General features: G+C 38.2%; 1 protein-coding gene across 7 annotated transcripts in view; it reads left to right on the top strand.

Moving 5' to 3' along the window:
- MAP7 (microtubule associated protein 7) overlaps nucleotides 1–26,691 on the top strand; it is a 97,016-nt gene that overhangs the window by 47,244 nt on the left and 23,081 nt on the right. For 5 of the 7 annotated variants that reach the window (XM_033512704.1, XM_033512702.1, XM_033512703.1 and 2 more), the window contains exons 2-7: nucleotides 3,057–3,125; nucleotides 7,816–7,893; nucleotides 13,934–14,097; nucleotides 14,874–14,985; nucleotides 18,321–18,431; nucleotides 24,038–24,151. In XM_033512704.1, coding sequence (XP_033368595.1) covers nucleotides 3,057–3,125; nucleotides 7,816–7,893; nucleotides 13,934–14,097; nucleotides 14,874–14,985; nucleotides 18,321–18,431; nucleotides 24,038–24,151 — 648 coding nt within the window. The remainder of the gene's footprint in view (nucleotides 1–3,056; nucleotides 3,126–7,815; nucleotides 7,894–13,933; nucleotides 14,098–14,873; nucleotides 14,986–18,320; nucleotides 18,432–24,037; nucleotides 24,152–26,691) is intronic. The other 2 variants (XM_033512706.1, XM_033512705.1) reach the window with 1 other exon arrangement.

Below are 26,691 nucleotides of genomic sequence, written 5' to 3'. Positions count from 1 at the left end.
TCACTGTAAATAGCTGTTTCTCATGGTGCAAACATGTGCTTGATGTGCCACAATGTTAAAAAAAAGTTCAGAATTTACAAATGCATATTATTCAGTAGCAATACGTATATCTCTTCTTGCCTTTCCCCCCCTATTTTTTCCCCTCTTTCCACACAGAGAAGCTGAAGTGTAGCTTTGTTTGATGCTGTGCCATATAATAATGGCAGAGCTGAGAGAGAAGAGCTGTGCTTCACAAAAAATTATCCATCTCTAACACTTCTTTATGCAACTTTTATTCACTTTTGTAAAGGTAGTGGTTCCAGATAAGCAGCAGATCAAGTATTAGGTAGTTAAATTATCTCTTCTGGCATGTATTAGGTATTGAAACTGGTGTTGTCAGTATTTAGGTGTGGATTTTAGATGTTGTCTGAATAATTTGTTTGTAACCTAGAGCAAGATGTATTTTAGTTGGGAGCACACCTACACTGGTTACTAAATACTTGTGCCAATTCTTATTTGATATCCCGCATCGTTAAAATTCATGGTGTGCCATCTGTTCTTTTCATCACTAGTCATATGAGTGGTCATATGAGTGTGTATTCAACTGTGTCCAAAAATATTCCAAGGAAATGTTAGGCAAGGAAATACGGGGAAAAAGCACTACTTTGTGTACCTAGGCTTTCCTAAAAGTCTATTTTCTGGATGGCATTTAAACCACTGTTTTGAAGGTAATGGAGTGTTGCATAATCCCATGGCACAATGCCTGAAGAAAATAACGCACATCCTCGGTATGAAAGATGCAAAGAAATTTGTACTGACACTATTAGAACATCAGTGTACTCACTAACTCTTAGGAGCAGTATTTTTACTATGTTATGACAGTTTCCTCTTCTATATGATGCCCTAGGCCAGGCTGATGGGAATTGTGATGAAGTCCCACTGAGTTACAGTGGGACTTTTTCTGCGAATGTTCTAAATGGTTATTAAATGCAGGAGAAAGGCTTGTTTTACTAGTACCTTAGCTTTGAGGGGGAGGTAAGATATAAAGAGTTTAGAATCACAGAAGGGTTAAGATTGCAAAATACCTCTAAAATGAAGTCCAACTGTTAAACGAGCACTGCCATGTTCACCACTAAACCATGGCCCTGGGTGCCACATCCCCCCCATGCTTCTGGACACTTCCAGAGATGGTGATTCCGCCACTTGCCTGGGCAGCCTGTTCCAATGCCTGAGTACTCTGAAGAATATTTTCCTAATATCCAGTCTAAAACTCCCCTGGCTCAACCTGAGGCCATTTCCTCCTCATGGTTTTGCTTCTAGTTCTGGGAGAAGCAGCTGACCCCCACCTGGTTACAAGCTCCTTCCAGGACGTTGCAGAGTGATATTCCCCTGAGCCTCCCTTTCTCCAGGCTAAACACCCGCAGCTCCCTCCCCTGCTCCTCAGAGCACTTCTGCTCCAGACACTGCACCAGCTCTCTTGGCTTTCTCTGGACTTGCTCCAGCACCAGGAATGGATTTTCATAATGGTAGAGCCTACCAAGCCTGGTGGTACAAGCATTCAGTGGTGCTCAAATTATCTTGCAAAAATCAATCCATCTGCCCATAAGTCACACTAATCTTTTGTATGAATCCTTTAAAGTGGCAAATACTTAAATCTTGTGTTGAGCTGCTTTTAAGGTGTTACAGTTCTTCTTGTCATTTGGAATCAGTATTTGTTAAGTTCAACAGTGGTTATTTCTATTGATTGCAAAAGACTTAATACAGGCATCCAGGAAGAGGAATATCTGACATTTATTTAAGGTTTCACACAATTTTTTTGGTGAGACAACATGATTTTTGAATACTGCTCTTGGCAAAACATTGCTCTTGAACACTAAACATTTCTAACAAATATTTTTATTTCCCTCATGCACCTTCCCCCTGAAAAAAACACTATAGTACATGTAATATGCAGGTTCTTCCTGCTACCTTTTCCCCTTTAAGTTAATCCTGAAACATGCCTGTGGAAGGAGGTACGCAAAGAAAGAGACTTGTTCATGGCCATGACGGGAGTGATCTCAATGAGGTACTAAATGCTGACTGTGTATTGTTAAAGCTGACATGCATACGAAATTGCTTGGAGCCTTCTGAGGAAAATTTGTTTTAATTATGTTTCCTAAAGGGGATCTAATACAGTAATGCCTGTTTAGCTTTTAAATCTGGAGTAATCAGGGTTTTTTTCCAACTTTCATTTCTAGTGATATTTTTGTTCAAATGAATCAGTGTCTTTCATCCCCTAAGCTTTATTTATAACTGTCTTTTTATCCTTGCTTGCAAATACTTTCAAGCTGTTTTTGGAAGGCTTCTTAGAATTCTTACAATCTGCCTTTAGGCTGTTCCCAGATCGGTGTGTTCTGCACTCCATCACTCCTGTAGTGGAACTGCTGGATACAAAGATGAGTAGTAAGATGAAAAAATCATGGCATCTAATTTCTTGGCTTGTTTTTTAGTTAGCAGTAGCTGCTGAACCAAGGATATGGTTTTGATTTGAATAATAGTAATGAATCTTCTGGTTTTGTTTTTTTTCTTTATAAAGGGTTGTTGAAAGGGCATTCAGAGCTCCAGAATTAGATCTTGTTCTATGTTGGTAGGGCCTCATCAAAAGTCTGTTGCAAACAATCAGAATGTCTCCTTAGGTAGATTTCATTTGGGTCATTAATAGTCTTCTCTTCAGTCCTGAATTATGGGTGTGTTAGTAATTTGTAAAGAAGTTTTTACCAGTATCTTGTACCATACCTTGAGAAACCTGGGTTCTGCAAATCATCTTATAAGTCTTATTAAAACACAGTGTTAAAATGAAATCTTGTGTCTCTCTCCTCAACTTGAATTGGGAACTTGTATTGTGGCTTAAATACTTTCTGTGTAGTATTTGGGGTTTTTTTCTATGCAAAATTATGTAGAATGGCATTAAGGTGAAATCTTGGAACACTCTGATTTTAAAGAGAGTCCAGCAATATTTAAGTTTCATTATAAGAAGGTGAGTGACCTATTACTAAGTGAAATGGTTATTTAATACCTTCTTTTCTTCTTTTTTTTAGCAACTGAAGGTTCTGAAACGCAAGATAAGAAAGTCACTTCAGGACAAAGCAATGCTGGAACTAAACCAGGTACACCATTCCACATGCTCCATGTTTTAAGGCTGTTTGCCTCAATGGTGTATGGAAAACAGCTGTTGCCACAGGAACTACTAAAGTTTGTTGCTTTTGTACCTCACTTACTGTTTCAGACAAAACTGATATCAGTGGTTGTTCATGTTTAGATAGGCTGGAATATGTGATTGTTTGCAAAGAAGCAAAACTGGGAAAATCTACTTATATTTTAGAATAGCTTAGGAATGAGGGTTGGGAAGTGAGAAAAGACAATACAGAAGCCACTGTATTTGCATCTGTGCTTGAACAGGAATTATGTGCTGTAGGTGAAGATTTGCAGCTTTATATAAATGTGCCTCAATTCAGGCGTTTCCTCTCTTACCACAAAGCATGCCATATTCTCTACCACGCTCTATACAGTGGGCAGATGTTTCTCATTACTTCACCACACCTCATGGGTACATTGTGTGGATTTAATTCACTTACACAGTTGAAAATGTATGTACTAAAAAGCTTAATAAAGTCCTTGGTGTCATGGGTCTGTTCCACTTGCGTGCTTAGACCAAGATCCGGAACAGGACTTAAATAACTAAAATCTGCTTGTGTTGCAATTCAGGTACCCCAGATTAAACTGTACAGTTAATAGTGATTTTGCTTAGATACCTGGGAAATCAGAGGTGCTTGTGTTGCTGAGGACTGTGCCCACTGTAACATCCCCCTTTCCAAATCCTTGACAGCTTGGCAGCTCAGGGATGTTTTGTACTGGCAGACACTTCCCTATCCCCAAAGGGGGTGCCTTTGGTTTGCATTCCCAGAGGGGAGGAACCCCAGCACTGTCTGCGTTCAGATCACCCCATGCCTTCTCTGCCAGGCACTCTGGGTCCTCCACAAAGCAAAGCAATCACAGCTGCTCTCAGTCAGATGGGCAGTGGGAAAAGGAGGAGAAAATAGAGGTTATATTACCTCTTTCCACAACTCTTTGTGTTGGACAGTGTTCAATGCTTGCTTTATTCTGCAATAGTCTAATCCAGTTTTCATTGCTCAGGAGCATGTCCTAGCTATTCCAATGTGCCCTTCATTTATGCTCGTGTGTAGAAAGGAATCCAAAATTCTTAGGGCTGGAGCGAGGGGAGGCAGAGTGGAGCTGATAGCATGAGCCATAATAACTGGTCACATTTACAAAGTATATATGACAATTGTTAATTTAGGAACTTAATTTCTACAAATATTAATTTTACTTAAGAATTTGTAGAGTCTTAGTTCTATAGAAGACTTTAAAACTTGTTTCTTCCTATTGTTACCATCATTAGGGACAAAAAGCTGTTGATGTTTCAGTGCTGAATTTCTGCAAAATACTGTTCACAACTTCCAAGATTTCAAAATTAACCATTAACTTACTAAAATGGATTCTGAACATGCACTAAATGTTCTAAATATATGGACATATACTGTTTTTATATGCAATTTAGAGGCTTAATTTCCAGCAGCAGGTACAAAATTAATTTATCCTGTGTAGAGCTATGTCTTGTTTATTCTCCAAATATCCCTATCATACAAATGCTTAATTCCATGCCTGTTACATAAGTGAAAGGAAGTAGGTTGTTGTGTGAGAGTTCCCACATATTGCAGCATAACCAGACTGCAACTTCCAAAGTAGCATGTGGGCCTTCCTGGAGTGCTGTCTCTTAGGCTTTGCATATGCCCAGTTGGCAATTATTTCTCTATAAAATGAGAAATTCTTGCAGGATTCGTTGCAGCTGACATGTTTCCCACTTCCTTTCACAGTAGCTTAAAGCTTATGTTCTGATGACAAATATGAGCAGAAGAGAGTACAAGGAACTTCATTTGTTTGTCCTGGTGTTCCTACTGAATGAGAAGAAATGTCAATCCCCCAGGTATTTGCCTGGTGGATTTTTAAAGAGTAGGGACATGAGAAATACTATGGGGAGCAGTCCCTGTGAGCTCTCTTGTTTTGCCACAGTTTGAAGCTATTGACATTCTGCACTGGGGGTGCCAGCAGAACATCTGGAATCAAGGCAAATGCTGGAGCTTGGGGTTGTAGCCAAACTATGAAGGATCATTTTGAAGACTTAGAGAAGACATTTTAATTATCAGTGTAAGACTTACACTCATAATATGCACTCCAGCTTCTAGCAGAGCAAATGCAATGATGGTCTGCTACAAAGGTGTTACCCTCATCTTTGTGCTAATATTGATTTAGCTCTTTGTGATCCCAAATGTATGCAAAATCGCTTGTTACTGAAGAGACACACTCTGCATAGCCTGCAACTTAATGTGAATTCTTTAGGATTGTTCTAACATCCTGGGGTGCTGGGAGAGGGGCTGTTCTTGTGTGAACACTATCAGGTGTGTGATATGGAAAAAATAATTGGGTATCTTCGAACAGAGTGGCAGAGGGCAACTTAAAAAATTTATTTTATTCCTTCCATTGCTTATAATTAGGAATTCTTAAGGGAGACCTTTTCAGTTTGCCTGTCCATGTAACCCTCCTGCCTCTTTGAAGAATTCTTGCCTCTCCCCAATAGGGAAATCTCTCTTCTCAAGAAAGGGAAAAAAAAAAAAAAACAACTGGAAGGATGTTCTGAAAGAAGCAGGTTTCTACATTTTCCCCTAGTGTCTCATCATTTTCTGTCAACTCAATGTTACATTGACTCTGCTGACAGCCCTTGAAGGGAATCCTTGTTTTCCAGGGAAAATGTGCTTTATTCCGCAAGCACTAATTACTCATGCCACAGAAATTCATGTTTTGTGAATCTTGTGTGCCAGTCACCAGAGGGAAGGAATATTATTACCCTTTTGACCCGTGTCTGTGTGCTGAAGGGGCTGCGTGTGAGTCAGCGCGCTGCTGAACATCAGCCAAGTGCAGATGTACACCGTGCAGTGGGCAAAGCTCTGCCATGGCGTGGCTGAGCATAGTGTTGTGAATGGCAGCACTGTGAGCTAGTCAGCCAACATGAAAGTTCTCTGACCTGTAACTGGCTGATGGATTACCTTTGTCTTTGCTGGTGACTTTTTCGCTTGGTGCGCCTTTCATTGGGGCTGTCGTGTTTGAAGGTTCTCCCTGCCAGGCGTGCAATGGGTTTTCTCCTCGCAGCTGTTACTTTGCCTTGCTATTAACACTCTTAATTGGGGCTCTAGTCTGACAGTTGTTGAGATAATAGTTTTTCACTGACTGGAGTTCAAGAGTAATTAAAGTGTACATAGCTGTTGGTGAGCTGGTTCGCCCAAGAAATCCTGTCATGCTTATGCAGAATCCTCTGTTGGAGGATGAAATGAACATTATTATTATTTTTTTTAACCTAATTCAAATAACTATTCAAAATTAGTCTAGCACAGCCTCACTTCAGGGACTTATTTCGCAAATATATTTACCCTCAGATTTAGGACCCAAAAGTTTGCTAATAACTTTTTCATAGGTATGCAGCCTGTACATGAGTAGGCTGTCTCGACATGTTTTTACAAGCTGCTTACATGTTAGTGAAAAGGCTCTGATGTCCTGTGAGCTTTCACAGTGACAGTATTCTAGGTAGTTCTTTATCTTAAAACACTTAAAAACAGAGTTCCCCTCAATACTAAACTAAATCAGACCATTTATTTATACCCAGAAATCTTTTTTATTTTCCTGTGGGTTTTCTATTTATTGTGTTCTTATGCAAAGCAGACCTTTTCAGTGCTACTGAAAAAAAAGCGTAAAATTAAGAGCTTTCCAGGTTTAACAGAACAGGCTGAGTAGGAAATTAGTTTTGGCAGCATGCTGAGATGAATTGCTAACTTGGATTTTGTTCCCTTTGTCTGGAACAGCTCCATTGCTGAGACTGGAAGTCGGATGCTAGCTGTTCAGCACTTTGCTGTCTTCCAGAACCATCATTGAGCAAGTGATGTTTTCCAACCAAACCTGAATTTTAAAGTCAAACCTGGGCTCTGACACAGGTTTTCCATATTATCCTCAGTCTTACTGCTGTGAACCAATTGCAGATAGCTGTGAAGTACTCATGTAGTTAAATTTTAATTTACAAGAATAGTTAAAGCTCTGATCTTACTTGACACGTTATACCAGTCCATGCATGTGATGCCTCACTGCCTTTAATAAATTTGCCAGAGTTTTTAACATATGTGCACAGAAACGTCTTTTGAAATCAATATCATGCTGTTTCCAGAGGCTCAGCCAGAACTACTTTAGAACTACTCAGCAACACCAGTGTTTTGATCCAGTCTGTTTTGCCTGGGTGCTGAGGTTCTTGTGTCATGCTATAGGGCTGATTGGTTGTTCTGAGGCAGTATCAAGGGGAAGACAATGCTTGATTAGAATAGACTTTCCTATGGATGCATTTTGGAGAGATATTATGGAATAATAAACAGTATTTTTTCAGAATGCTCTCTGGCAGTTGTTATTTTAGGCTTGGAAACAAAATAAAGCTTCTTCCTGGGCTTTCACAAGCAGTAGTCTTGCTGGGTATTCACAGTTACATCTTAGTCTGTTCTTTGGAAATATTTTACATCTTAGAAAATATGAATGCATTCTAATGATCAGTTTTCTGGGTTTTTTAAAATAAGATGGATTTCTGAAAACATAATCTATTTTTACAGAACAATCAGAGTTCTTTAACAGCTATTTTCCCAAAAGTTTGGGTTTGGTGGTATTTGATTCTATGCTATGTGCCTAATATTCCTCTTTCTCCATTTGTAGATCATCCAACAGTACTAAAGGTTGATGACAGGCAACGGCTTGCCAGAGAACGGAGAGAAGAGCGAGAAAAACAGCTAGGTAAGGCCCTCTGATTTTTGCTTGTTTGTTTTTAATGGACTGTGGTTTGCATGCACTGTTCTTGCCAGTTTACTTTTAGGGGCAGCCAGCAAAATGATAGTTCTAGATATGCAATAGTGTCATTTTAGATATGCTACCATATCTTTAAAGTAGATCTTTTAGTTCATCAGCACTATATCTCTCACCTGTTCTATGAATGTGAATGAAAGTAGGTTTTATTCTGAAATCATGCAAGAGAGCTTTGCTGGTGTAAATGGAATTTTTAAGTTTTAGAACATATTACCAATTAAGATTAAAATGCTGAACACCATAAAATAGAATTGAAGAATATGTTGCCAATGTATTGTTTGAATTTTTTTAATGTAAACTTGGGGTACCTTTTTTAGATCAAACCTTTAGTAGGTGTCAAATAGGTGTGCTCAGTATCTTACATCACCTGTGCCTGCATGTGTATGGCACAGTTGAAGTAACTAGTGAAGGCTGCTTAACAAGTGACTACTGATGGGCAGTGTACTGTGTATGGTGGTGAGAGAATTAAGAATTATGTGAAGCCAGATTGGCGTCTTTCTGAACAATCTTTGTGTTTGACTGCCACAAAGTTCTGTGGTAATTGTGAGGTTGGGAAATACAAGTATTTCCTCTTTTCTGTATGTTTACTCTGATTTCTTTCAATGCTGAGTTGTTCTTAGAACTTGAAAAACAGAAGTTCTTTATTTCCCATTTCTAACTTCTGAAAGTTTATTGAACTATAATTCCAGCCAGAATTATGTTGCTTTTTCTAACCTGAAGAGCCATGATTAATTGTCACCTAGGTCTTGACAGCATTTATATCCTCCCTTCTTTACAGCACCTTAAAACATTGCTGCAGCCATGTATGAATCACTAGGATTGTTTTGGAGGGGAAAAGGAAAGCTTTAGTTTTGGCTTGCTCAAGGGGGTAACATGACAGGATGTTTGATAATCCCTGAAAAGCTGCTCCTTGAGTTGAGGTTGATGGTATGTGTAGGCTTAGTTTCTTCAGATTTCAGAGCAAATGGATGTTACTGGCCCATTTTAATTAATTTTTTACAGATGATAATTCCATGTCTTGAATTTGTTTTTTTTTTCCTCAGGTTTCATCCTTGTAAAATAACAGTGCTGTACTCAAATGCAGAGAGAGATGCTTTCCCTGAATTTGCTCAACTCTGATTTTTCTTGCTATTGATAAATGAGTATTTGTTATCAGAAGGACATGACTAATGTTGAGAAGAAATGCGTCATTTTGTGTGATGTGTTTTAAAAGCAACATCAGGAGTTTTTATAAGTTGATGTGGAATTCTTCATTTCCAAGTTGGGAGAGTTCTGCAGTCCCTTTGTTGTACTGAGAATATGGTGTGTTCATGCTTAAAGAATGATTTTGAACTAACAAGAAAATTGAAAATCACATTTTACTTTCATCTGTATGTTTGTCTGCTATGATTTGGGAGCTATCTCTTGAGATTTGTTTTCCAGTACAGCAAAGCAATGATTTTTACAACAGCATACAACTTTATTTTCTCTTTTTTTCAGTGCAGAACCTAGATAATCAGTCACTCATGTGGTGTGAACCACAGCAGAGAAATTCCTAAGCTGTCTCTCTTAACCATTAAGTTGTATAATATTGTTACATAAATGTGTCTTGCTAAAAATTAAAGTTGGATTTTGTTAATACTGGGACATCAGCCATGCAACAGTAAAGAACTGAAGGAGGGAATTTTTTTTCAGTAGAATTAGGTTGGATTTAAACTTAATTCCTTTCTTTTTGATTCAGGGGATCTGTTAGGTTTAGCAAAAACTTCTATTTAAACAGAAGTTGAGAATTTCAGTCCTACCTCAAGTAAAATTATTCTTTGCTCTTAAAAAAAGGAAAGGACAGTGTTCAATTCTTTAGGTATAGAGCTGGTAGTAATTTTGCGTTGTACTTTCAGCAACTTGAACTCCTGGAGGTCATGTTATCAGTCTTTCCACGAAAATTAAGTTGTTTGACCCTTCTGTTAAGAACATGTGGAGTACTAGTTTAATAAGGATTATGTTTCTTCATTGGGCAATATTTTGATGTTAAAGGAGAGTTCATTTAAGACCATTTTTCTCCCCCCCCCTTTTTTTTTTTTTACTCTCAAGTTTTTTTTTCTATTTCCACTGTGCTGTGATAGGTTTGGCTTTCCTGTGGTAAAGTGGGGTCTGAACTCTCGCCGATTTGCTTGCACCTGGAAATAGTATTTTATCAGTCTTATCCTACTTATCACATTTGGGTGTCTAAGTCTTGTTTTTATGAGAGTTTAGAGAGTAGAAAATGCTGTAATTTTTGTTGTCTGGATGTGTATAGCATATATGTGCTGGGTCTGTTGGTATCTGCTATTTCCTGAGGATCATGTTGAGCCACCTAATTGAAAAGATTAAAGAAGCTTCTACAAAAATGCCCCTATCACCTTTAGTATATACATGTTTTGTTTTGGACCCTTCTTTAGATAACACAGAAGATACACAGGGACACAAACAGCAGATCACACCATCAAGAAGGAATGGTTGTTTCAGTTCCTTCACTGTAGGAAAGGCATTGCTTTTGAAATGCCATCCCAACAATTAAAAAATATAAATTCTTTGACTTTTTTCTGTGCAGTTCATTTTGCATGTCTAAAGTTGTATCTATTTCAGGGGAGACTTTTTGGTTCAATTTTTTTTATTTTCTTGACCATTTGGTCGTGTGTGTTGTCAATATGCATATTCAGACCTTTAAAGGATTATTAGGGTGATCTTACTGGATTTTCTATGTAATGCTTGTAATTGTCTCTTTAGTATCCATGTTTTCATTTTTGTGCTCTTCCCACTAGTGCTCTTTCCCACAGGGCTTACATGTAAAAGTTAATATCTGTCCTTTAAAATACAGATAGCACATCTCTCCATGTGAGACCAACCCTCTTGGACTGCGCAAGACAGAAATCCCAAGAGAGGCAGTGGTAGGTGAAGGTGATAGCTGTCAAGTGGGTCTGTTCCCAGAGGCCAGAGAGAAGGAACTGTCACACTCTGGCTCCAGTTTGGCACTTTCCATGTGTCAGGCTGAGCAGCTGTGTTCTGGCACTGGCTGCTGAGACACAGATATGTTGGAACTCAATTGTTAATGAAGGCAACCATGGTAGATGGCCTGGTCAAACTGAAAAACATTACTTAAAACTGCTGCTTTTTCATCATGCAGTCTTTACCCTTATCTGCCGTACTGATTGTATCTGTACTGCCAAATTAGCAGTGCTGAAGAGCATTCCCTGGTGCTAAAACTTAATTATTCCTGCTCTAAAGCTGTTATAATGGAACCTGGCAGGGTGTTGGCTCCATCCAACTAGCTGTCTGCTTACTGCTTCCCAGACAAGGTTTGGGAATTGGCAGGGAAGGTCCATGGGCTTTTCTGCATGTACTGATTAGGTGTTGTCACCATTTTGGAGGGTAGAAATTTAGTAGTAGAGGTGAAAGTTGTTCCACGCCAGTTAGTCTTTGGTTCCAGAACATAGACCAGATCCTCCCTCACTGGAAAAATCAAAATGTGTTTTTGATTTTTGATTTGAACAGGAAAAATAACTGGGATTTTAAAATGGGTTTCATTCTGGTAGCCTTAGGCAGTGACTTACCAAAAAACGAAGAATTTCCTTTTTATTACTTAGCAGTATCTTGGTCCCTGATCCTTGAGAACACTGTTTTAAGTCTCACTTCTGTGCATGTTTTATCTACACTAATCCTGCTTGAAGACTGATCTTTTTTAAATCAGAATTATGATCCTGACAAGGACACATGATTCATTTAGTTTCTGGTGTTGAGAACAAAAGATGGTAATACTGCTTTTTGACTTAGCACACTTCCTTAAATGAAGAGTGATTAATCTTAGTTCTTAGAATATGTCTGAGTTTCAAGTTGGCTAAATTCATTAAACTCTTAATACTTACAATGCATCAGCATTGAAATAGTATTTTAAAGATCACATTATCATGCAGAGTCCTCTCGCATTTGAAAGTGATCATGGGCAAATTAATAACATCAGTGAAAATTACAATTTTTTTCTGTGAGTAAATTCCTTCTGGTCTATGTTCTTTCCTGGTGCTTGGGGGCAGAACTTTATCCAACAGAAAAAAGCTCCATAGAATCTAGAAATCATTGACCCTAGCATATGAATAATTTTGGGACCTCCTTGGAGAATTTGAATGTTAAAAGGGTTTATAAGACAAGAAAACAATTTTTAGGAAGACCAGTTGAAAAATTTCCGTGATAAATGTCCCTCAGAACATGGTTACTGGGGAAAGGTCGCCTTAGAGAATCTCACATTAACTTCACCTTTAATTACAGCTCTGAAGTTCACCTTCTAATTCGTTCAGTCAGCCACTTCTGTGTAATGTCCCATTTTTAGGTATGGTTAAAGCATCACCGATCCATTTTAGTGCTAATGCGGCAAGGGGCAATCCCAGCCTCAGTGCAGAGCTGGCAGTGAGCAAAGGTGAAAGAGCGGTCAGAGGAGAAAGCCCTTGCTGAGGTCAGTGCGGTAAAGTCAGAAAAGATAAAGGCTGGAAAGTGTGACAAAATCTGTAGGATTTTGGCTCAGGTAAGCTGTCCATCTGAGGTGGGTTCAAAAGGCAGACTGAGAAAGCATGGTGCTGGACTGACCTGCCTTTCTGTAGGCAGTAAACCAGAAGAAATAGGACTGAAGTGAAGAGACAGAAGCAGGGACAGAAAATCTGGGGGCACATTCTTTGTTTCACATTGATAAACAGAAAATAAAGGCTTTGACATTTAGGGCATGCTCCTCCTTCCCTCACAGCCTAAAACCCCTGCAAAGTTGGGGGGTGGGGGGTTGGTTGGGGAAAGAAACAACAAAAATTATTTCCTAACAAGAAACATTCATGGTTTGTAGCTAACATCTTCCACACTACATTAGTTAATTCCAGTGTAAAATTAATCGGTTTGAAGTCTGATGTGTCTCTTGATATTGGACTGTCTCTTTCTTGATAGACCTTGTTTTCTCTTGCTCTGTTACTCACTTCAGAAGTGCCAGAAACACAGCTTTAATTATGTTGCTTTGTAATCTAATCCAGCATTACTAGTTTGCAAACAAGCAGAAGGTACTTAACAGCATGTCTAGGGCTCAATTTCTAAATCTTGTTTTTATGCTCTAATTTTTTGTCCTTCTATCACATGGCTGTGTTGAAATGTATTGATTGTATTAAGGAATGGAATCGAAAATGGATTGGGCTGTGACTTTTGTTTGTACTTTCCAGCTTTAATGTAATTGTTCCTATGGAATTGAGGCTTTCAGCATGCAGGTGAAATGGTTTCATTATATCAATAGTTTCATGTGGACTGCAGTCTGAGCCTGCATTCTACAAAATTCATGAAAATTCAGACCCTGATAGGAAGGAAAATTGGTCTTCTTGATTAGTTCTTCTGAAACATGTTGTTTGAAGCTGTGCATAAGTGGAATTATGTGGCATATTAATGTTTACCTTTAGTATTTGGTGGGTAAGTTCCTTCCTTCTGTTGGTCCAGGTGCTAGAATTGTCATCCCAGCTGCTTCTATCATAAGAGATCTGTATCAATCAATAAAGGTGAAAGTTGTGATATTTTGATTATATTTTTATTTATATTAATATATTTTATTATATGTTGTATGTTTTATTATAATTTCTTTTTATTATTTTTTTCAGTAAAATAGTACAGAGAATTATCATTGTTTGTATAATAGAAGTTTGTTCACATACATCTAACTTCAGTATTTAGGCATTATAAACTAGCAAAAAATCCTTTCTTCTGTGAAGAAGCTGTATGCTCAAATAACTGTTAGTAAGTCATAATAAGTAAATTGAGATTAAATTAAATCAGTGTGTGGTCAGGGTATATTTTAATACATGAGGAGAGTTAAGGATATTATGTGTGCCTGAAGAGAGAGAGTTCAAAAGGTTTTCCATTTACCTTGGTTATTCAAAATGTAATAAAGATTTCATTGCAAAAAACAAGTTAATACTTCTATTTATCGTTTTTCTCATAGCTGCAAGAGAAACCGTCTGGCTAGAACGAGAAGAGAGAGCACGGCAACATTATGAAAAACACCTAGAGGAACGCAGAAAGAAGCTAGAAGAGCAGAGACTAAAGGAAGAGAGAAGGCGAGCTGCCGTAGAGGAAAAGCGAAGGCAGAAACTAGAGGAAGATAAGGTAAGAACGAATGTCATGGTAACACTTTTCAACTTCTCTTGCCATAAGATGCAGTACTATTAACCTTTTACTCCAAGAGCTGATGTAAAGAATGGAGCATGAGCCACAGTCAGAATACAGAGTGTGTGGAAGGATTTTAAGCCTTACTTGCACAGGTATGGCTTCTGTTTTCTGTTATTCTGACTCAAATGCAGTGGAGTTGAGCATGCCTGGATTACTTTGTATGGCACTGCTCAAATTCATGCAGAAAAACAAATTGGGTCAGGTTTGTATGGTTATTTGTTAATTCTTAGCCATTCAGTTTAAGGGTAATTAAGTACAAGTTGAAAAGAAAACCTTTTCAAAAATGAATGTGTAATGAAATATGGTCTTGGCTGATTAGTCTCAGTTGAACTGGGAAGTATGTGCAGTGTAATCCAATGTAAGTCACCTAATCCTTGTAGGTGTTTTGTTTCCTATTTCTCACACACTTCTAGTATTTAGTAGATGGGACGTAGCACTAGGATGTGTTTGTGTAGAGGCAGGGCCAATTAAACTGATTTTACCTTTTCAAATTTTAAGTTAACATTCTAACTTATTTATGGCTTACTTGCTACTTAATTTTGTTCTGGTCTGCATGTCACAGTAGGCAGTACATAAGCTTAAACACAATTGTAAGACACCTACTTGTTTTTGTCCATGTGGAAGGAGGGTAGCAGGGAGGTAGAAGATAAAAGATGAGAAGATAAAGTTAAAAATCCAGTAGTATCCAAATGTATTGTCCTGTTGTACTCAAGGAACGACATGAAGCTGTTGTACGTCGCACAATTGAAAGAAGCCAGAAGCCAAAACAAAGGCAAAACAGGTGGTCCTGGGGAGGAGCACTACACAACCGCATTAACAACGCAGGTAAAGAGGGAAGCTTGCCTTGCTCAGCACTTTCCCTTCCCCACCAGTCAACTGGAGTTTACCTTTCTTCTTCTGAAAGGCAGGATGATTCAGTGTATGTTAGTTTGAATTCTTTGCTCTTGGTCCTATTATTGCTAGCAGCGGCATGTTTGTGACATTCTCGTGTAGCAAAAAGGTAACAAGCAGAAAGAATTCTGAACAGAAGTTACAGCTTGTTTCTGGAGTTGATTTATTCCATACCTCCCTTGCTACAGCTTCTTGCTTCTGCTGCTTTGCTGTTGTTCCTGTGTGTATGTGTGGGTGTGCTTGTGCTGTGTCAATCTTGTGATACGAGCTACTGTGGCAAATGCTAGCTGTGTGCCTCCAAAAGCAGGTCTGGTGGAAATGACCAAATACTGAGGTTAAAGTAGACACAAGGAAACTTGTTCTTTGTAATAAGCAGTCTGTGCCTTGTACTGAAATTTGGAGAAATATAAGTACCTTTTCTTCCCCTAAAGAGGCTTTAAGGTTGGAAAATTAAGTGGATTTTAGCTATATGCTTTTTTCCTCAATTATCTTCTCCAGCTTAATTTGCCAGTCATTAATGTGTATATGCCCAGTTCAATGTGAATCAAGACCCCCAAAAGAGAACTTTTCTTTTACTTCTTTGAACAGAAAGTGATCCTTAAAGTTCTTTTCTTCCTATTCTAATTTCAATGTGTCTAACCTCTCATTAGGGGAGGGGAAAAAAAAGTTGAGAAAAGATTGGTCTGAAATCTTTGTCATATATAAATTCACCAAACAGTTATTTTTCATAAAAGGTTACTTTTTTGCTTAACTTTGTATAACTTATTTGATTTTTATTTGATTTTCTGTGAAAAATCATTGTCTTGCATTCTGTCCCTAGGTTATTTTTTTGAATCATCATTCACCTTTCTCGATTTAGCAGGCCTGGAGCACCACTTCAAATCTCTGGGTGGTGCTAGAAAACCTGGTACATAATGCTGTGTTTTGTTATTCCTTTACCCATAGCTAGTTCTCAGGAAGTGAGATCATCAGTAACTAAACCACCCTCATGTAGTTGCAATGCATGCTTAACACCATGCTGATAGATTAGAACTGTTGTTAGTACCAGATATTTCATTATTATTTATTTTTATGGTGGAGAGTTACTGCTGGCTGACTCGAAAGATTTGGCACAATTCACTGAAATGAAGCATAATATTCTATCTACTGGAATTCAAGGAGAGCATATTTGAATATTTTGTTATTTTCTGAAACCTTTTTGGCATACTGCACGTAGGATTTACAATTATTTTGCACATGAACACAGACACATAACCAGCTGCGTTGGCTGTTTCATTGCTCATGGGTATTTTAATTCCTTTTTTTTGTTGTTGTTTCTTTTTTTGGGTTTTTTTTGGATAAAGAAAGCAGCAATTTCCCAGGCAATGGATTGCATTTGGCCTATTCTACATTTTTAGGATTCGTACTGCCAACACTTGTATGCAAATCCTTATGCTGAATGTCATTCATTTAAATTAGGTTCATTGACACAAGAAATGCTGTCATGCCTAACAGCAGAGGTGATTTTCAATATTGTCATTTGTCATCTTCAAAAAGCCAGTTTATGCAGTACATCCTTTCTGCCAGGTGTAGAAACCTGTACTGATGTTGTGTCATCTCTCAGTGGAAGATTAGATATGAGATCAGAATCCCCATCCCGTTCCCACAAATATCGTTCTGGTCTCAGGAAGCCTGAGCATCCTGTCTCCAGTAGCGACTTGAACAGGGCATTCTCTAGTTTACCCCATAGATCAATTTGGGATCATCTTGCCAGCCTACGGAGGTCTTGTTCTTAGTTATAACCTTTGGATTTCTCCATTTTAAAACCCATTTCAGAGCCTTATTCCCCTGCCAGTGTCCAGTCCGCCAGTTCTCTGCCCTCACCAAGTCATTCCAACATTAAAGTTTGCAACTAATCACGAGGGGTAGGAAGAATCTTTCTTCAGTCCAGCCAGTTATAGTGAATCCTATTTGGTTCATAGATCTGGGGAGAGTTAAGGTACTATTCATATACTCTATTAAATTTTTTGTACACAGGGAGTATAATTTAATCTATTGGGACAGAACAGGTGAATACACTGTTAATACACTTGTCATAAATAAACAATGGCAAATAATATTTCAGCAGCAGTATCCTTAATGCTGTCATTGTTCTGAGTTTGTATCTGCTTTGAAAACAGTGTACAGTCACATTTTTTCACACACAGAATATGAATCAGCAGAGCAGTTAGGCATATGCTCAAGCCTCATTGCATTTCAGCATGGTTGAGTGCTTTGCTGAGTAGTGCTGAGGTTCAGTACATGCCAAAACATAAGCAAAAGCAGAATTGATTCTCACAGCATCTTTTGGATGTCAGATTTTCAGATGAAAATTTGTAATGGGGAATGTGTAATCAATGCATGGAGTGTGGAGCTCTTTTTGTTTGGGGTTGTTGTTTTGTTTATTTTTGAGAGAGGAAAGAATGGACACAGCAAACTTCCTTTGACACACACATATGCACAAGGTGTGTGCAGTCCCTGTTCTTGAAGTAACCATCACCCCCACAGCAGGGCGCAGAGGCTGACTGCAGCTGTTGTGTGAATGATGTAATACTGCTCTAAAATGTAGAGAAACTAAAATCAGATGATAAATTTTTCATGTTATGTATGCCAAGTAGATGCATTACAATTACTTTCTGCAGAGGCTGATTTTTTGTAATCTGCTCAGGTGTGTGCTGAGTTGGATTGACTCACTACAACTTCATTCTCAGCATGCTGAAAATAACTCTACGGTGGGTGGTTTAGCACTTACACACAACTGTGGGATTTTTAACTTAATATTTTAATTTATTTTGTGCTTACCCTCACTTCCTCTGTGCACTAGTCTTCCCTTAAACTTTCAGCATGGTATTATTGACCATCTGCCTAGTAACAGTGCCCAGTCACCTTTGATTCAGATACCAGGGTGTTTTCTTTAGTGAATAGCTTTTAGTTTCCGAGCATCTTGGTCCTTCCCTGAAGCTTTCTGTTATGAGTCATGAGCAAAGATTTTCTGACAATATTGAAAGTCTTTAGATTGCAACCCATTGAGTGATAATGAACAAAATATTTTACACACTTGAAGCTTAAACTGTGTTGTGCCCAGTCTTTGAGTCACCTGTACAACGTCTGCTGATAAATCCATTCTACTTTGGAAGTTCTTGTGGTAGAGCAGGAGTGACCTAGTCCTGTTTTCCTCCTCCCACTAGTGAGCTAGGAACTTGCACTATTGCATGCGGGCTGTCAATTAGCATTATCTCCATTTGTTTTAGATCGAGACAGGCGGTCTGTTTCAACAATGAACCTTTCGAAACATGTTGATCCAGTCATAAACAAGCGGCTCTCCTCCTCATCTGCAACATTACTAAATTCTCCAGACAGAGGTACAGTTTTGAAGAAAAAAGGCATTAAAAGAGCAGCAAGAAAGAATGTTCTATACTGATGTATTACTTTGCACATAAAAAAAAGCTCCTGAAGTCATTTTCTGTACTTCATCTCAGTGGTAGTGGAAAGACTTCAAATGTGACAAGTAAATAAATGGTTGAACATTTTTTCCTGTGACAACAAATAATTCTTGTTCTTTAAAACAAGAAAACTTACCTAAACAATTCTGCTTTAGCAAATGATAAAAGCAGTGCTTCTGTCAGGTTTTTAGTAAATGAGGTACAACTATTGAAAGAATACATCACTCCATAGTGCATGCAATCATGTGTGACCTTTTATTTGCGTTAGACCATTTTGTCATTATTTTGTTCTCCTTTCTTTTTTCGTAGTAGTTCTTGAATGTCTAAGACATATTGCATGAAGCTTTTGAGCAGTTACTTTATTACAATTTCTGGTTATTTTATTACCATTTATGGTTATTTTTATGGAAGAGGTGTGGGTGTTTTTCATATTGTCTGTTTATTGACTTTTGTGTCCAGTTATTTCTCAAAGATTGCTTCATTTCAGTGTACATTTTTGGTGTTTACAAGTCCGAAAAATGATAAACCATCAAGATTTTAAAAATTAACATAGCTGAATTGCTGCCTCTGTTCTGAGGACTTATGAGATTGAAGCATTGAGCTTAAAAGTTTTATTAAAGAATGTCTCTTGTGTAACTTGTGCAAAGAGCTTTACAGCAAAGTACTTGGTAGGGATTTTTTTTGTCGTCTACTGAGAATGAGTTCTGTCCCATTTCCATCCATAAAATTGTTTTAAAAAACAATTTTTTTAATGGACTTTTTGTTGTGTTGTCTGGTTGATGTCATTATTTGTGTCTTAACTAAGTTCCAGATTTGTGTGAATATGAGTATCTGCTTGATTTGATGAGCCATGTTCATCCTAGTGGGCTAACCTAGTTGTACTAACTTGTGAAAAATACAGTAGTACATTTGGAATTAATTATTCCTAAACACCAGTCATTTCTTGCTCTGAGTGTTGGAATCCAGTCAGTTTTATCTTTACTAGCTTTTCAGGTGTGTATATTGTCTTTCAAATGGTTGCTTTTTTTGGCAGGGGATGATTTTTTTTTAGGAAGGTTCTTGGTGATGTGGGCAGGTGAACAGAAGCAGGCATTAAGGAAGAAAGATAGTCTCCTATGGACTGCAACACAGTGTTTTTCCTTCTGCCACCCATTTCAAGTTCAGGAGAAGTTAAATTGAATACTAGGTAGTCCAGTGGTAAGGAAAGAAAATGAATATGGATGTGATGGCTGTATGTCAAAATGCTGAGGCATTCTTTGCTTGGCATTTTTACTAAAACAGCACAGAACCCTTTAGGAGTCTATTGTGACTTTTGCAGACTTCAAGACATAAAGTAAATACAAATGCTATAAATGCTTTTTCTCATGCAAAGTCAGATACCTGAATCTAATTGAGCCATGTATCTGGAGAAGTGCCACGAATCTCTCCAATGGCCTCAGCCTCTTAAGGCAGGTGCTTAAAGCAGGGCTGTGACTGCCTGCTCCCCATTTCACCTTCCAGAGGGCACCCAATCACACTTTGTCTGTAATACAGACTCCTACCTGCAAAACAGCAAGCTGGAGATAAGGATGATAAGCTTACCTACTAAGTGGCTTATAGTTGTCAGCATGAACTTGTCATCTGTTGTGCAGCACGTTTTTATCATTTGAAGGACAATTTTTTTAAGATTTTTTTTTTTGGTGCAGCAGAAGACAAAAGTTTTCATTAACTGATTGGCTAAAAGACTGATTAATGCCATTTCAAACACTGTCTTGCTATATAGCTCTTTATCACAGCTGTACAATTGGTTTCTCATTATGCTTTTATGTTACTGTAGTTAGTGAATAGTTGAAACTGTAACAAAACATGAATACATGTTCAGCTGGAGAAATCTGCTGTTGACCAATAGATTTTGGCAGTTGTACTCTTTATGACCTTAGCAAGGGGATAATACTTTCATGAGGTGTGAGTTACATACTTTAAGTTTTGCAAAACTTGCATCTTAGTTGTTTTCCTCCACTTCTCTGCAGTGATTTTTCTTTCAAGCAGATGATCGTCTCAATCACTGCATCACTGTTTTCTGCAACCATTATAGAAGACATTCAGGGGTTCCAGTATTGTTTCCTGTTGAAAGAGCAGTTTCCCCCATTTACACACCATATCGTGTACATGTATAAGCAAACACCACATTTTTCAATGAGAGCCTCCTTTGTGGTGCTCATCAGAAGGCCTGTTAAATCCCTGCCTCCCATCTGTTCCTACAACTAATCAAATGCTACTGTTTGCTTACTTGCAAATTATTCTGCTGCTGCTAAGACAACTTTCCAGTATTCAGGATATTGTATATCCTGAAGACAAATATAGATGATTGTAATGAATTTACTTTTGCCAGCTCCCTGCAACTTTTGTGTGGTTTTTAGTTACAAGGAAGATTATAAAGATCTTTAATCTGTTAAAAATAACCTGCTTGTGGCTGAGAGAGTTGGGCTTGCTCAGACTGAAGAGAAGGCTCCAGGGAGACTTTACAGCAAAAGGGTCCTCCAAGAGAACTGTGGAAGGACTTCTTACAAGGACGTGTAGTAATAAGACCAAGAGGTAATTGCTTCAAACAGAAAGGTTTAGATTGGATATTAGGAAGAAAATCTTCACTCTGAGGCTGGTGAGATAGGTTGGTGGAACAGGTTGCCCATAGAAATTGTGGATACCCAGGGTCTAGCTGGATGGGGCTTTGAGAAGCCTGGTCTAATGGAAGGTGTCCCTGCCCATGAAAGGAAGGTTGGAACTAGGTGATCTTTCAAGTCCCTTCCAACCCAAACCATTCTATAATTCTGTGAAATTGCCCTTGGAGGGATGAGAACAAAAAATACTGCTTCCCTTTGTCTGTCAGATGGTTTGAAAGACTAAATCTTGAAAACGTCACCCTGAGGCATAAAAAACAAAAAGAGCAAGAAAAAAGAAAGCTGACCTCATTGTCTTAAAGTTGATCTTATTATTTTGGGATGTTCTTTCTTTGGTACTCAGTTTTCTTCCAGTGTGGTTTGAGCAAAACTGAAGCTGATCAATGCATTTAGGTATTAATACTCATGTAGTTGGAACCCAGTGGGTGAAAGTTTGTCTGTTCTAGGTGAATGCTGCACTAATCTGTTAAAATGCATATTGAATGCACAGAGTGTGATGCTTTCAGGGAGCTGTGCATTTGGAAAATTCAGTATGTGATGGCCCTGGCCCACAAAGCCAAGGTGCATGTAAACAAACTCTGATCTAAACCCATTCTAGAGAATCAGGGAGACTTCACTCCAAGGTTCTGGCTGAAGCTATTTTGACATCTCTGGACCAGACCTATTGCTTATATGGAGAAGAAAGTTTTTGGTTTTAGTCCACTGTTGTGCATATCAGCTAGTTCACTCCCACACGCTGTCCCAGTGCTTCAGTTGGATGCTGTGGACACGATTGCTTCCAGTTGGGGATGTGGATACAAGCTCCCCTGAGTTAGGGGCAAAGATAATTAAACCATACTAATCTTTTAGGGCAAGGGACATGCAAGACGTGGCAGGTAGGTGAGACATTGGTATTGTAAATCATCAGTCCCTTAGCTGTGTCCTCTTGAGATTACTTCATCTCTGGGGGCTTATATGTGATGTAAGGGCCATATTTACATTGTGACATTTACTTATCATGTAAAGATAAACTCCAAGAAATGGATGGTGTATATATAGTACTGCTTTACTGGCCTAAAATATCAGGGATTACCTTCTGAAGTTGTTTGATCTTTATGTTAAATTAAGTTCTCCAACTAGAGTTCTCCAAACTCATCAACAGTCATACCGGTGAGCCTTACCTACTAAAGCCTGAGACCATAAAAAAGAATCTGTTGTCTTGCAACAGTAGCTTTAAACAGTGATCACATCAAGCATGGTACCTGGAGGTGGAAGGAAGCAAAGTCTTTACCATTACTGCATCCAGTTTAATGGTATCTCTGTGATTTCTTCATTGTTAAACTGCAAGCTTAATGATAATGTGTGTGCTGTAATGGAGGTCTCTGTAGGGTATTTTGTGTGTCTCTATGATCTCTACCATTGCAGAATGGAATCATTAATCAGAGAAAGCTCTGGCAATAGTACATTGTGTAAAAGGACGGTTATGAAAAGAGCCTGCTGTGTTTGAGAGTCCTGTATTTCTATAGTAATGCCCCTTATTGCATCAGTGGAATTTAAGGGAGCAATATGAGAAGTGCAAAACAGCTCTGAGGGCAGATTAAGCAATTATATTTTTGTAGGAAGAGATTGAGATCAGCCTCTCTTTTCATGGGGCTCAGCAAAGAATAGATTGAAGACAGATTCAGAGTTTACATTTATTAGAAGTGATGGCTCTCTTCCTTTAAAAATGCAAATGAATGTCAAGTTTGTTACAGCAAGTAGCTTCAGTGAATGTTATAGAGATTGAGCCTCAAATTCAAACTACACTTTTGTTGCTGCAAACATTAAACTAAGGCAAATGAATGCTGAGATGTAAGAAGACCTGATTTTGCTTGCAATATCAAGATTATTGCTATAGTGTAAGCTTACTGTAATGAACTACTTTGGGAAGCAGTTGAATGTTTTAACTTGTGATGCAATTATACAACAAATTATGAAGCAATTTGTTGTATTGGAATATCAAGGAAATACCCAATTCAATACAGAAAGTAACTTACAGGATTCTTCTGGTTAATACTTCACCATGATAAATGTTTAGTTAGTATTTAAAAAAAAACAAAAAACAACTTTACAAGATAAAAGGATTCTATTGACAAGCTATGCTTGCATTAGACAACACTGGGAAAAGCAAAGTACCAATGCAATTGCAGCCAGGTCACCATGTAGTGCGTTTTAAAAACAGAGCAACTCTTTGAAAAGTTTATTCTTTTTACTGTTCTGCATGGAAAGTGATCATTAGCAGGATCTTTGGACAGAGAACTGATGATCAAAATGTTTTCTGTGGCTTCACCTATTACTGAGACAACTGTAGCTGCTGAACTTGGTATCTGCAGTTGAGGTGCAGTACCCTTTTGCAGTACTTTGATAAAACCTCATTGACAAAATTGACAAAATTCTCTCTATAGCAGTAAGCAACATTTTCTGGTTTTTCTAGGTAGGCTGGTAAACTTTAGAAGGTGTTTTAGTGCAACTGGAAGACTACATATCCTTTGTGTAGGAAGACTTTGGGACACAAAATGTTGAAGTCTATATTTAGGAGTGGCAACTGTCCTAGTAGAGAAATTATCCTGTCATTCCTAATATGGAATGTGGCAGATGTGCAAAATATTAGTGTTCATTTGGTAACAGTTTGCCATAATGCCACAGGCAGTAACAAATTAAATGTTCCTATGTACATATTTCTATAGGAATTTTTCTGCTAAAAAGAAGTAATAATAAAATGCAAACCACCAAACTATTGTGGACAGTTTCAAGATATGCAGTAGTGAGGAAACAGTACTAACACTCTGCAGCATGTAGTTATGTGTGAGGTGTTTGATCTAACATCTTGCTTGTATGGTGCACGTTCAGCTCGCCGTCTCCAGCTCAGTCCATGGGAGAGCAGCATCGTTAGCAGGCTCCTGACGCCCACACACTCATTCCTGGCTCGGAGTAAAAGCACAGCTGCATTGTCTGGAGATGCAGGTAATCCTATAAGAACAGAGGCTTCACGTCTCAGATGTTTATTTTTCCAGATTCCTTGCCGGATGTTGTAAAGTCATTGATCTAATTATGAAATCTATGGTAGCATCCCAGAATGAACTTGAATGTCCGTGATTAGTGTGCATGACAGCATGAAAGCTTCTCTGTAGTTGTTTGCTATGCCTCTTTCTTACTTTTGCCTCTTCATTAATGCAATAAATGAATACAAAACATGCAGGGCAACAACATCACGCTGACCATGGCTGTTTAAGCAAATGCACACCTTGCTGGAAAGAGCTGATTTAGCACATCCACTGCTAAACCTCTGAGCTGCTTGCTGCAAAGGAGTTTCAGCCCCTGCCAGAGCACTTCCCACATGGAGAGAGTTAGACTTTAAAAAAATTGGCCCTGGCTACTGTGCATTTAATACCTGTGAAGTTAAATGTGCAGGTTTAGTGAGGTTATAATAATTGTAAAGTTGTGTGCCAACCCCAGAACAGGTTCCTGATAGCACTTACTGAGGGAAAATAAATGTGCAGAAATGTGATGATATTGCTAGGTGGTAATTGAAGGCCCAGGTAGAACTGTATTCCAAATACAACCAGGGCATACTAGCTTATCATGTATTTTAGGCAGGTGACAGGTGCCTCTTCTTTTTTCATAGGATGTTTTATAATCATCCATTGGAAACTTTACCATTATACCCTCAGCATGTGCATCAATATATTATTGTAAGTCTAGGCAAGTCTTTCTTGTCTGTCGTGGACAGGATTTTTATACTAATTAAAGAACATAGAAGGTAAGAAGGAACAGAGATCTGCTAAGATTACTTTTAAAGAAGCTTTCACTTAAGAACTCTTATAACTAATTAGGCTGTGGTACGTTTCCACGGGGGTAGTGCTGTAGGAGCAAAAATGTGGACGATAATCTGCAAATAGTGGAATCAATAAGCACAGAGTTCTTTTTTACTCTTCAAAACCAATAACTTGTAAAATTAATATTTAATATCACCTACCAAGAAGGATATTGGAAATTCAGCTCTTCATTAGGGAATAGTTGAGAACACATCATGTAAGTGGTTCCTGGAGCAAGCATGAAGTTTTTTGGGACTGCTCTTGTTTATACCGCACAACCAACTCTAAACTGAGTGGAACATTGAGAAAGGCTACAAGTAGCAGGAAAGACTGATTGGTCAGTTCAGTCTAAGGCAGTTCCTTGAAATTCCTTCCCTATGCTAACTGGAACTATACCACCAGAAGAACAATCCATCTGCTCATTGTTTTCCAGGTATTATTCTCTAGGAGCTATAACTTCAGCCCCTTCATACAGGATGCTTCCTGGAGATTAATGATCAGGTGATGGCAAGGGCTCACAGCTGTGCTCTGAGCATTCCACTCATCCCAGCCTGCCATTATTCCCTTGAAAGTTACCCTGCCCTTTGGCTGTAAAAATAAATTGCAATGTAAAAAATCCAAACTGAGTTAAATATGGATTCATGTATTTAAATCTTAAGTGAGCTATTAGGGACATCCAGCATAAGAGTACATTGGGATCTTTTTTAAAATAAACCCTTCAAAACTAAAATGTTTTTTAAATAGCTTTCAAAAAGCTCCTCTGAATAGATGTAGTCCTGTTAGTACATGAATCATTGGAAGTGCTGCCTAAAGCATTGTTTGGCAACTTCACAAACGAAAATGAACTGTTTCTCTTTTAATACTTGTGTTGTCATCCTTGGTGGTAACTTCAGATAATCAGCATGCAGAAGGGGAATTGAATCACAGAGCAGGAGCCACATAAATTATAAGTGGTATAAAGCATTATGCCATTGCCTCCTATCTTGTTTAGATGGACTCAATCAAAATAAAAACACAAAGAAAAATCCCTGTTTTCTTGTTTCTTGCTTGTTTTTAAGTCATAATTCCTCATTAAACATAAATCCCTATAAACTATAAGGCAAGCATTAGTGCCATTGCTGTGACCCTTACATGAGACTCTATTCATAATGTTAATCTCTTGGTGCAGGAGAATTTGCAGCATTAGTACTGTTAAGTCTATGAGCTCTTCCTGTAACAGCAGCTGTACTTTTGTAAGACTGGAAGAATTAACTGTATGTGGAACTGCTTTCTTTCAAGTGTGCTCAGAGAGGGATATACAGGCAAGAAATATTCGTTTGGTTTGGCTTTTCGTTAAGGAAACAGAGGATGTAAATTTCTTTGACATGGGGAAAAAAAAAAAAGAACAGGAAGATATTATATAGAGCCCCTATTTTTTCCTTAAGGATAATAATTGTGCTAAGACTCAATTAAATGACCAGAGGAGACAAACAGGAGCAGAAAAATAAAACTTTGCAGTAATAGCATAGTTTTTTCCCAGTCTTCTACTTCAGTTAAATCAAGTGAAAGTCCAAGAACACTTTGCTGCAAGAAGTTTCCCATGATAGGTTTGGCAGTTAAAGCTCTCTTTGAAGATAAAATCAGAGCACTGTATATCTGATACCTGCTATTGTCAGATCTTTTGGTAATAGTCTTTTTGCTTGTGCAAAC

This window comes from Parus major, chromosome 3 (genome assembly GCF_001522545.3).
Source record: "Parus major isolate Abel chromosome 3, Parus_major1.1, whole genome shotgun sequence".
NCBI lineage: Eukaryota > Metazoa > Chordata > Aves > Passeriformes > Paridae > Parus > Parus major.
The sequence above is the reverse complement of the archived record's forward strand: the minus strand, read 5'-3'. Positions and strand labels throughout refer to the sequence as shown.